Raw genomic sequence first — 12968 nt, 5'->3', positions numbered from 1 at the left:
GGTTCGAGTCCTGGACCCAACAGCTTAAAACTCACACTAGGCACATATGCATGCGTGTCCAAAATACCTAGAGGAGAATGGAGTAGAAGAGATTGCAGTATGGCCATCCCCTCTGGGAGGTGATTTCTCGCTGTCTATCTGTTGTCTCTGTCTCTCTAGCGAGTGCATACCCTCTATAGCAAAAAATCTCTCTCAAAAAAATTAAATAAATTAAAAAAATATGGTTAAAATATTGGACTCCCACATAGCTAACCATGATTTGAGTCTCAGACCTGGTGACTGACTTTCTCATTTTCCCGCTTTCTCTCTTTCTGTCTTTCTCTCTCTCTATATATATATATATATATATTTGCCCTATAGCAAATTTTAAAATATTAATTATAATAAATAAAATTAAATAATTCTTTAGATAAATAGTTGGAGATAACAGTTTAGGAGGCTACAGCGGTAGTAATGGTGGCTTTGATCAGGTTGTTGGCAATGGAGGACAGAAATGGGTATATTTAAGAGATGCTTAGAATATAATTGATTGATAAGATAGAATCTTTGAGGCACTGGTGAAGGAAATTTTATAGATGACCCACTTAGTTTCTGATGTGAAAAATAAAGTGGATGATGGTATAGTACAGGTAAAAGTTACTTGGAAAAGGGGTACATATTTGAGAGATCTAAGACATCTGAGTAAAACTATCTAAACAAGTGTTAACATGTGAAGCTAGAGATTAAAAAACTCACAGTCACTGGTGTAAATCTTGAACCCATGAGAATGAATGGGATTGCCTAAGGGGAAAGAGAGAGAGAGAGAGACAGAGGATAGCTTCAGATCAAGTCCTATGGTACATAACTTACGCCGCATAAGCAGGGAGAGGCTCAGAAAGGAACCTGAATAGGAGCAGCTAGAGCAAATCCCGTAGAAACATGCCACAGGATAACTGCCTCTGTAAGGAACTGTACCGCTCCACTTAGATACAGACTTTCGTCAGTATTTGAAATAGTTTTTTTTTTTTTCAAAGAGTATTTTTCTTAAGATTTCCATAATAACGTTTCCTTTTCTCTCGCTTACTTTAGTGTACATGATAATCAACTGTTATATCAGTAAGGTGTCTGGTCAGTAGTAGTCTATTAGTAATTAGGCTTCTGGGGAGTCAAAAGTTATTCACTGATGGGCCAGCAGATGGCATTCCACATGGCCTATTATGCCATTCAAGTCCCAGATCTGGTGGCTTGAAAAACATGTCAGGCAAGTGTGTATACGCCCAAAATCCTGAAAGGAGAATGGAGAAGGGATTCCAGTGTGGCCGCCATCACTCCACCCACCCACCCCAGGGGGTAATTTCTCTCCTCTCTCTCTTTCCAGTGAGCACATATGCCTATGGCAGTCTTTTTAAAAAAGAGAAGGAAAGTTGTTCATTGGCTTCCAACGCATAGGGTTCAGTTCCCCCAATCCTGGCTAATGGAGATTTTTGATGACTTCAAAATGAATTCTTTTATAGAAACATAAAGGCAAAAGGAATATTGGGAGAGATTGAGGAATAAACAGAAAGTAAATAAGCAGAAAGAGAAAATGCCCAATTATTTCATGAATTTAGCTGTGAAGAAAAATCAGATTTATGGCCAGAAAATATGAACAACAGAATGACTTTGGGGTTTTATTTGTTTTGTTTTGTTTGTTGTTTATTTAAGCTGAAAAGATTCTTGAGCAAGTTTAACCTCCATTAATAAAAGGATAGATCAAAGATAGAAGAGAGAGAAGTGATAATCTGTGATACAAGCTTTTTGAAAAGGCAGGGAGAGTGTTGATTTATAGAAAGTAGCAATCTCATTGCAGTGTAATAATATCTTAGGTTGGACTCCTTAGCAGACCAAGTATAAGGTTAAGCATCCTCATCTGAGAAAGGGAGATCTTAGTCCCTTTAGAGAAGACAAGTGTGACTGTAGAAGTAGATGCCCAAGTGAGGTAGAGGAGAAAAGAAAGATGCCCGAAGATGAAGACATGAGACCTGAAGGGTGGATGCTTGTCCAAGCAGATAGTATGTATTATCTAGAGTTGAGGTTCAGAGTTAATCATTCTAAGGCACCAAAGTTCTTTGGTGAATGAAGAGTCGTAGTCAGTAAATCACGGCAAAGAGTAAAGAGAGGTGCTTACTGGGTTTTCTGAGTCTCAAAGAAATGGAAATTTTTTTAAAGAATTATTTATTTTATTTAATTTCTTTTTTAATTGGCTATAGGGAACGTGCTCTCACTTTACAGAGACAGTCAGAGAGAGAAAGGGAACATGAAAAAGCAAGCTGCCTGGTCTAGGATTAAACAACTGGTGGCCATGTGGAAGTCCAGCACCTTAACCACCCCACCATCTGCTGGCCCAGGAATGGAAACTTTTAAAGAAGTGAAAAAGAATGCTCTGACATCTAAATTTGAGGACCAAAGACAATACCAGTGCTCAAGTGCAAGGATATAGAGAAGAAACATGCTCCGCTCAAAAGGGCTACTGAGAAAGCAATATGCTTAAAGGACAGCTAGGTTCTAACTAAGCAAAGAACTGAAGAGTAGTATTCCTACATGAGGTAAACAATGTGAGTGTTTTGACTGTAAAACACAAGTCCTATGGAGCATCAATGAAGGGTTCAGGAGTGGCAGAGGAAAATGAGAGGGTTAATAAGCAGTAGGGAACTGCAGAGCAGTCTGGGAGTAACAGAGGGCAAGGGTAAGTGGAGATGAGATCATGACCTGAGGATCATTAAGTCCTGTACCCTATCTGTGAATCCCCGGGATAAATGTGTATTTTTAAAGCAAACGAGAAGGAGTTGATGAGTGAAGAGGTGGGTGACCTATGGTGTAATCCTCTGACCAGCCCCGAGGCATTTGATGGTTACTCTTTCTCCTACTCACCACACTAAGAACTGCTTACCTTTCCAGTCCTTCTCTCCCCCTTTTTTTCCCCCACTCTTATAGTGTCTCTCTCCTTTCCTTCCCATAAAGATAGTCTTTCTTAGCCCTTTCTTCTTTCTCTTCCTCTGGCAGCAGGCATCCTAAGGGCCGCAGATGGCATTCATGGCCAAGAACATTCGGCTCACCCTTACATGAAAGCATGCATCCCAGTGTAAGAAACCAGCATACGAGAGAACTGCTGCGTCAGGCTTCGTGCAGAGGTTGAGGAAGTGATTGCTCTAGCTACCAGTAAACAGGGCAGCCTCTGTGAAACTGAGTCATTGAGTACATCAAACCCAAACACCTGTTCGTTTTATGGCAGCTTTCCTAGACACCCAGATAGAGATCAGGGCCGTTCCATTTGCTGTCCCGTTGGGGCAGGGCTGTCAGTGTAAAAATACTGCTTGTTGTGCTCTCACATGTTCCTGTCTTTCATGGGTCTTGGCAAACACGTGAATTCATTGAAGCATCTCATAAGAATATTATTACGAAACTAGAATTTACTAAAAATTAATTATTTTTACTGTCATAGATGTATTTATACTTTAATTTCCTTTTAATTAATGAGCTAACATTGTATCTATTTTGCAAACAAGTTTTATCGCTCCTGCGCGTTCTCAGATTGTTTGTTAACGCTTGTACTTTGCTTGTCACTGCCTTTTCTGTCACTTGGTCTGCCACTGTGTCTTCTGCTTCCTGTCATCTCTTCTGACTTCTGTCACATACCTTCCCTACTATTCAGCACTTTCTTCTTGAAGCGTACACTCATTATTATTATTCTTGTGACTCACTGAAATTTCCCCATTAAATGATCCTATCTTGAATTTGAGAAAGTGATCATAGAAAAATAGATCATATGTAATTACTGCATCATTTTTCAAATGTTAAAATGATTATTTCAAAATGTTTTTAAATCTTTGTATATTTTTCTTTTATACTATTGCTGATGATAAAATCCGTGATCTTTAATAGACAATACCAAGGGTCTTTTATTTCACTGAAGTTTTTGTATTATCCAAAAGGTTTGTTTCACCGTAAGCATGTTAAAACTCTCAGACACAGAAAATAATATATCAGACATAGTGTTTATATAAATGATTCACAGACTAAAAACTACTTGGAGAACATGAAAATAGTGTTAAATGATGTTCAACATTTTTTCCTAGAGATTTTTTAGAAGAGATTGCACAGTGTAAGAAATTCTCTGATTGACCATATAAGTAAAATGAATGTTGGGACCACAGATGTTCCCATTGGTGGATGTACTGAAGTTAAAGACCGTATCTTCCCTAACAACAGTGTGACAAGATTCCTAAATAACCTCTGGAACCTACTGGGCATTTCATGAAGTAAACAAAATTCCCCTTGCAAGTTCTGACAACTGCCAGGCATTTTGGATGGTGAAGTAGGCCTCTGGCAGAACATGTGTCCCACGTGGCATGTTCCCTGTGTCCTGCGTTTGGCTAGGTCTCACACAGAGCATGTTTGCCAATGGAAACCCCGACCTATAATCAACAAGATTCTTATGTCATAAGAAATTTCTTTCTGTCCTATAGAAAATACACTACATGGATATAGCCCTAGTGAAAGCAGCACAGTACCACCGCACCCACAGCCACATGCATGCACAGTTTCTTCATCTTCTTAAACTTTCAAATGTCTGATAATCAACTGCCCCACTTCTTAAAGATTTTTTTTTAGACTGGACATCTAAATTTTAAATCATTAGATCTGGGATATGGCCCAGGAATCTTTTTTTTTTTTTTCTTTTCAGAGAAACTTTTTGCTGTAGGGCACATGTGCTCTCCAGAGAGACAGAAAGCAAGAAATCACCCCCCTGTAGTCCCTACTCCCTTCTCTTCATGGGACTTGGGGCATGCACACACACACACCTGGCGTGAGTTTTAAGCCGCCAGATCTAGGACTCAAACCATGTGGACTATGTGGGAGTCCAGTGACATAACCCTTATCCCATCTGCTGGTCCCAAACATGCTTTTTTTTTTTTTTTTTTAAGTGAATCTACTGATACAGAGATGTAGATACAGAATTTGAGGAGGAAAAAACACTGTATCTCCATATCCAAACTTTAAGAGAAGTCTATGAGTACTATTTAGAATTCAGCTATTTGCAGAATCCTGTTATTTTCTTTTGAGATTTTTGTTCAGTTGATTCAAAGTTAACTTAGAATGACTCCTACATTCTAACGTAATTAAAATAAACATGGAGATTCTAAGTTTAAAGTAGGCATAAAGTAGCTTGGCGAATAGTTATTATATTTAAATATATTGCTCTCAATATTCTTATGCAATGTATTACACACAATTGCATCCTAAATTTACATGTTCATAAATGTTAATCTTATAGAAAACTTAAAACAATAATTTTGCTGTACCACTATGAACACTGTAAAGTTACATCTGAGATAGAAATATTTAAAAGCAGTAGAATGTAGATAAATGCTCATTAAAATAGTATAATAAAGCATTCATCTAAATTATTTTTAGGCAAAACCAGCAATATAAACTATAATTTTTGTTTCTTTCATACTCTGTAGCATATATTATACTGTATGTATTTGGAAATAAGGGACCATTTTTTATGTCCAGTGTCCCATGTCATTCTTTTAAAACTGACAAATGAAAAATTATATGCATTTATTCTGTGCATCATGATGTTTTGATGTATGTATACATAATTAAATGGTTGGCTCAAACTAAAGCATTTTTCTCAGTGAAGAATACAGAAACATTTGTGTTTCCCTCATTATCTTATTTCTCCATTTTCATTTTTTAATCATTTTAACTCTTCTGGTGACAATGACTATGGAAGATGCAAGGAGCACAGTTTTAAGTTCAGCCTTGTATGACTATCCCTCAGTCCAAATGGACGTCACTGGTACTGTCTCAGTCCTAGGTAATGCGCTTGCAAAAAAGCATGCTTCCTTTGTTGGATTCTTGACTATTGATATATTGGAGTTTTTGATTTGTTGTATTCTTAACATTTCTAATCCTATTGTGTCTGAAGTGAGATAAGAGAGTAGTGTTTCTTTAATATAAATTCTGTTAACGCAATGTAATGAAAATTTAAAACTATGAAACCTGTCTACTTAAGTAAATCTGGAGTCATGGCACTATATGAACTTTCTGGGATGCTCTTATATTCCGTTCTTTTCTAATATAAATTCCATGACTTCTGCAATTTGAGGCTAAAGGAAATTTACAACAAGCACTAAATAAAAAGGAAAGAACATATGTGATCATTTCTGATGTTCATAGGGTTTTGATATAAAAACTCTTCTATTGGGTCATTGGAAAAGTTATGACACGTTTTTGCATAGAAAAATAGGCCATGGGACCAGTAGTTAGCGTAATGGCTATGTCGCTGGACTCCCATGTCATCAACTGCGGTTCGAGTCCTGGACCCGGTGGCTTAAAACTCAAATGCCGGGCACGTGTGCGTGCGTGCCCAAGATCCCGAGAGAAGAATGGAGGAGAAGGGATTGCCATGTGGCCATCCCCCCTGGGGGGTGATTTCTCACTTTCTGTCTCTCTGTCTGTCTCTGGCTGGCTGGCGAGTGCACGCACCCTATAGCAAAAAACCTCCCCCCCAAAAAATGAAAAATAGGCCATGACTTTTCCCGATGACCTACTATATTGCACTTTCTTTTCATTTTTAACTAGATGTGATGATGTGCTTTCTTTTTTGTATTCAAAGGGCAGCCATTCAACAAAAGTGGAAGCTGTGGTCAGAACTCTGATGAAAATACAGCTTAGAGATCCAGGAGCTAAAGCACTTGTTTTCTCAACGGTACAATCAACATTTTCATCTTCATCAGTAATTCAGAGTGGTATTCTGTCTCTAATCAGATTACACCTAAGAACTCATTTTTAATATTTACCCTAACAGTTAAGATTTAGAATTACTGATAGATTTATCCGTATCTATAAGATAGAATTATTTTAAGAAAAATTTGATGACACTTTATAATGCAATTCCTATAACTACAATACATTTTAGGATTTTATATCTATTTTATTTTGAGGTTTTCTTATTTTAGTATTTTTAAAAGTGTGGCCCAGGCTGATGGCACAGTCAGTGGCACACTGAACTGCAGTACTGAAAGCCACATGGCTGACCATAGTTCTGGATACCTGGGTCAGCCTAAAAGGCACCAGGCACATGCATACATGCCTTGTGTCCAGGATTCTGATTGGCTGGGGAGGGGAATAGTGTTGTGAACAAGACCCTATCAGGAGTGCTTTACCTTCTATTTCTTTCTCATACATGCACATCATGAAAATGAAATTAAAATTTATAACCTTGAAAGTCTCACTTCACAAATGAATTTGTTATTTAAGAAAAAGAAAATTAAAATAATCTGAATAAAGTTTCAGTAAAAAACTGCAGTTTTCATTTTTGAAAGATAAATAGCCATATCAGTAAGCACTCTTTGTTTATCTTAATTCAGCTTTCAAAGATATTCATTTTTTTAACCCTACTTTTTTCAGCCACCATCTGATACAAAAAAAAAAAAAAATACATATATACACACATATATGTGTGTGTGTGTGTTTGTGTACATCAATACTATTTTAAGGTAGATTTAAATGATATTGATGGTTCAATATTTGAGATTTTGTTGTGTTTTATTTAGGTAACTCTGAAGTATGAAAGTTATTTTAATTTAGTCCCTTTTCAAATGCTCTTTAGATGAGAGCTATATGTAATATTGGTTTTCTTATTGTCTTATGTGTTCTAGTGGCAAGATGTATTAGATATTATTTCAAAAGCTCTCACTGACAACAACATGGAATTTGCACAGATCAGTCGCGTTAAGACATTTCAGGTATGCCAAGAGTTTATTTAAATTGGAACCTCTGCTCACTAGCTTATTTACATTTATTGTCTTGTGTCATATAAGCCAAATAGCAGGTTTATTCGTGATATAAATTATAAAATTAACATTTAAAAACAAAGTAGAGAAACTATTTTTGATCTGTTCAGCTATACCTGTAACAAGACCTTCATTTTTTTTTTTTTTTTTCAAAAGATCTGACTTGAGGTCACGTTCTTTAACGTAGGATAAGATTGTCCATGATACACCTTTAGAAAGGACAGAGGCCTCCTCCTGCTGGGATTAGGTTCTAAAGACTGTATCTGGCAAAAGAGCATGTGGTCACACTTGTTCTTACATGATTCCCAACGCAAGGACAAGTGCACATCCTACGGCATGAGTGCTCACACACACCACATACAAAGACCAAGTGAGAATTTAGCACATTTACATCTCTTGATTTCACATTCACTCTGTTACATTATTTTTCTCTTTTTCTTCTAAACTCATGTAGGTCAATGTGCATAGGCACATGCATCTCTCTATATGTTATTCCAGTATATCTTACAAAGAACAAGAGAGCTCACATTATACTTTTCTTTGTAACTCAAGTCAAGCAACAAATTTACATTTCCTAAAATTGGCAATTGTACATTTAATTTTACTTAGTTATTACATTTCACGACTTAATAAATACTGTTGGACATCTTTAGTGTGAGCTATAACTTACTGCTCTTATTTTAGCTGATCCAGCTAAAATTAAAATGTACCTTTCTTTTTTAGGAGAATCTTTCAGCATTTAAACGTGATCCCCAAATCAATATTTTGCTGCTGCCCCTGCACACAGGTTCTAATGGATTAACTATCATTGAAGCAACTCATGTTCTCCTGGTGGAGCCCATATTGAACCCCGCCCATGAGCTTCAGGCCATAGGGAGGGTGCACCGAATTGGACAGACAAAGTAAGCACTAATTAGCATCAGTCTCATTGCTTCAGGTTTTTTTAAGATTCTAGATCTGCATTTAGGCTCCTTGTGTTTGTCATAGTTGTTTTAATTACTTTCTTATTTATTAAGTTTTTAAACATTATCATTTGAGCAAAAGCATGAAAATTCCACCTCCCTCTATTCCAAGCAACAAACCTTCAAGTTCTACCAGATTTTTGTCTTCAATCCTACAAAAACATAATAACTTCATCAGAAAGCTTATTAGAATTACTTAAAACAGGGATGGCAGGTGGTGTGGTGGTTAAGGTGCTGGATTCTCAGATGCCCAAATGCAATTAGATCACCAGACCTGACGGTTTACTTTCTCTCTTCTCTCTCTCTCTCTCTCTCTCTCTCTCTCCCCTATTCTCTCTCTCTAGTCAATTTGAATAATAATAATAATAATTGAAGAATAAATAATAGTAATTTGAATAATTATAATCTATAATAATTAAAATTTATTATAATATAAGTAATTAAATCATTATTTTTCAAAAATACTTAAGATAGCTGCAGAGTTCAAGGCAGCTATCATGACTTCAAGAAAAATCCATTTCTGATTGTCTAAAGTAGCTTGTGTTTAAACAAAGATAAACCTCATGTACAACTGAAAACCATTGGCCCTTTTTAAATTTTTACCCTTGAAAAAGGACATCCTCCTAGTTCAACTCTAAGAGATAGTTAGGTTTAGTTTAAGGCACAAAGCAAACCTAATAGTGAAAATTATGACTGTGTACTACCATATTCAAATACCAGAATGAAGAATTGATAAGACCTCTGAGATACATTACCTGGATGTTATATGCCTTAAACATTAAAAAAAAAAAAAAAATCCACATCTATACAAAGTACCCATTAAATATTTACTGATCATCTAGTGTATGTCAGATACTATGCTACATACTAAAGATTTAAACTGAATAAGACATAATCTATTCCCCCAAGGAGGTCACTACATAGTACAGGAAACAAATGATTTAAAATACCGTGATAGAATATGTAAAAATATAATAGAAATACTGTGTTAACCAAAGAAGACAATGATCAGTATTCTAGAGAGTCAGGAAAGACTTTATTTACTATGTTGAATCTAGCAAGATTATTTTATTTTTTTGTAGATCTTTTTGCCTTAGGGCACATGTGCTCACTGGAGAGAGAAAATGAGAAATCACTCGCCAGGGGAGATTGCCACACCATAATCCCATCTCCATTCTCCTCTCAAGATTTTGGGCACACATACACACACACAGACGTACCCCGCATGTTTTCAGGCTGGTGAGTCTGAGACTGGAACAATGGAGCTGGCCATGTGGGATCCAGCATCTTAATCACCATGCCACCTCCTGGCCCCAGGATTATTTTAAAGTTGGGCTAGAAAAAAGTATTCACACAGCCAGATTGAGTTGCATATTCAAAAATAGCTACGATTAACGACATGCCATTTCTAGGGACTGTAAGGAGTTTAGAATTGCTGGAGTATGAAGTCTGAGAAAAAGAGTGACAGGATATGAGGTCTGCTTCCCTGCTGTACTCAGAAATACAGACTGCTCTATAAACTATAGCCAGAAGAGCTAATAAAGGGTTTCAACTGTAAGCAGGAAAGAGAAATGTTCATTAAACAAACCCTTAACAAAATAAGGCAAAGTAACATAACATAATAAATGCAGACTTGTTAGAAAGTACCACCAGTGTCATTTAAAATGTAGTTATGTCTTTCTTCTTTTTGTCTTGTTCTGTATTTTCAGCCATCGATGACTTGTCCTACCAGTATTTTTCTTTTTTTTTAAGAAATTAATTATTTAACTTTATTTATTCATTTATTCATTCATTTTAATTTGACCAGAGAGGGACAGAGTGAGAGAGAGGGGAGAAGAAAGCAAGCCACCAGGTCTGGGACTTGAACTGTGGTTGGCAACATAGGAGTTCAGCACCCTCATCCACCACACCACCTGCTGGCCCCTTACCGATGTTTTTCTAAAGTATAGGCTGAACTCATCTCGGATTTAGAACCCAAGTCTAAAAAGTCCCACCTAACTGTCTTACTATGTATGCTTTCTAGTAAGTAGTTTTTTGCTCTCTAAGGAGTCTATCAAAAGTCTTCCGTATCTTCTTCCTCCTCCCCTGAGGATGATTTTGTGTTATAGAGGGGGGATACCTCTTCTTTTTTCATCAGTTTAAATAGCCTGTTTAGGCAATACCCACTTGCTTTATTCAATAGATTTTTTACTGAGCACATTCTGTGTTTCAGGCACTATTCCAAATAACTGAGATGCCCTCATGGACCTTATATTCTATTTGTCAGGAAGTTAGTATAGAGACAGATGATAAACTATTGTTTATATAATAAGTGTGTGAAGTATGAAGGCCCTAAGTCAGAAGTATGCCCAATATGTTCAAGAAATATCAGGGAGCCAGAGTTGCTGAAGTAGAACGAGCCAGGCAGAGTGCAGAGGATTTGAAGGTGGAGGGATTGACAGGGAGCAAAGTTGTAGTAAGCCCAGTAGGCCACTGTGAGGGCACTGTTTTTAAGCTTTGTGAAATAGGGAGCCATGGGAAGGCTGTGAGCAAAGGAGTGGCATGATCTACCTTAAATTTTGAAAGAATCATCCCTGAGTGCTACGTGAGGGCCAGTGTGGGGAAGAGAGTGAGGGGAGTAGATGCAGGCAGAGGCTTAGAGGCCATCACAGTCATCTTGGTGAAAGCTGAAGGCGACTCGAGCGTGGTAACAGCAAAAGGCACTCGGTAAGAAGTGGTTGGGTTCTGTATAGATGTTGAAGAGCAAACCAGTAGTGTTTGCGGATAGACTGGGCATGGATGTGAGAGCAGCCAGAGTGACAGCATGGGCTTTGACCTGGACACCTAGGAGGATAAAGTAGTCTACAGGGTAAAGAAAGCACGGCAAGGGAAGAATAGCTCACTTTAGATTAGTTTATTAGATATCCACATGGAGAATCTAGTCTGTAATTGAACAGGTCCAGAGTTTAGAAGAGAAGTCTGGACTAGAGAGAGACATTGGAAAGTCAGCAGCATATCATGGTGTATTTTTAAGTCATGTGACTAAGCAAAATTGATTACCCAGGGAACAAGGTAGATAGAGAGGAGGAAAGCCACATGGTGTATGGAAGTTAAAGGGCTCTGGGGGAAAAAAAGGTACCCACAAATATGACAAAGTCAGGAAGAAAATGAGAAGGTGAGTGTCCTGGGAGCCAAGGAAAAAATGTGCCTCAAGGAAACAGATAAGATCAACTGTATCATGTGCTGTCACAATGTCAAGTAAGATGAGAATTGAGACTTGATTATTAGGTTTAGCAGCGTGGAGATCATAACCAGTTTTGATGGCATGGTGAAGACAACCTAATTTGAGTGTAAGAAAAGATGGGATTTGATGTATTTAACAAACACAAAGTAAGGTTGGCTGCCTCGTCCACAATCAGACATCTGGTGAAAGCAGTGGCAGGTTTCAGGCATAACTGTTCTGCCTCCCCTGCCATACCCACATGCACGGCTGCTTCTGTGTAGGTGGGAGGACTGGTATTTTGATTTCTGCTGCAGAGAAGAGCAGACAAGGAGAATAAGATAAAGAGTTCAGTTTTTTGGTAGTTTTGTTCCCTTTCAAATTGGAGAAAGAATGACTTATTAGATACAGAAAAACTAATGAAGCAAGGGATAGAGAAGAATGGTGGAACAATGTCCATGAGTAAGCAAAAGGATTTGGGACCTAATGAGGAAGCAGAGGGGCTGGCTCTCGGTGGGGCACGGGTATGTGGTCTGCGGTAATAGGATTGTAGGCACAGCGGGCATGGCATGTGCCTTCCCTCTTGTCACAGTGCAGGAAGTGGCCCTTCTCCTTGCAAAGCCAAGCATTCCATGTGTCCTAAGTCCTATCCCTTCCCATATTCTGAAGGACTCTTCTAATGATACATAAATGTATCTTCTCATTTATTATTCATCTTTAAAAATAAATATATAGGGACCAGCAGCTAGCGTAAAGGCTACGTCGCAGAACTCCCATGTAGTCAACCACAGTTCGAGTCCCGAACCCGGTGGCTTAAACTCATGCCAGGCACGTGTGCATGCGTGCCCAAGATCCCAAGAGGAGAAGGGATTGCGGCGTGGCCATCCTTTCTGGGGGGTGATTTCTCGCTTTCTGTCTCTCTGTCTTTCTGGTGAGTGCATGCGCCCTATAGCAAAAACTTCTCAAAAAAAAAAAAAAAAAATA

The 12968-nt window shown here is 37.9% G+C and overlaps 1 protein-coding gene across 6 annotated transcripts in view; it reads left to right on the top strand.

The window, feature by feature from the left end:
• The window catches only part of SHPRH (SNF2 histone linker PHD RING helicase), a 91434-nt gene that overhangs the window by 75177 nt on the left and 3289 nt on the right, over positions 1-12968 (top strand). For 5 of the 6 annotated variants that reach the window (XM_014592858.2, XM_014592820.2, XM_014592893.2 and 2 more), the window contains 3 exons: positions 6644-6736; positions 7689-7775; positions 8547-8725. In XM_014592858.2, coding sequence (XP_014448344.1) covers positions 6644-6736; positions 7689-7775; positions 8547-8725 — 359 coding nt within the window. Of the gene's footprint in view, positions 1-6643; positions 6737-7688; positions 7776-8546; positions 8726-12968 lie in introns of those variants that run through there. The other variant, XM_014592913.2, reaches the window with a different exon arrangement.

This window comes from Tupaia chinensis, unplaced genomic scaffold (assembly GCF_000334495.1).
Source record: "Tupaia chinensis unplaced genomic scaffold, TupChi_1.0 Scaffold000008_1, whole genome shotgun sequence".
In the NCBI taxonomy this organism is placed as follows: domain Eukaryota; kingdom Metazoa; phylum Chordata; class Mammalia; order Scandentia; family Tupaiidae; genus Tupaia; species Tupaia belangeri.
The sequence above is the reverse complement of the archived record's forward strand: the minus strand, read 5'-3'. Positions and strand labels throughout refer to the sequence as shown.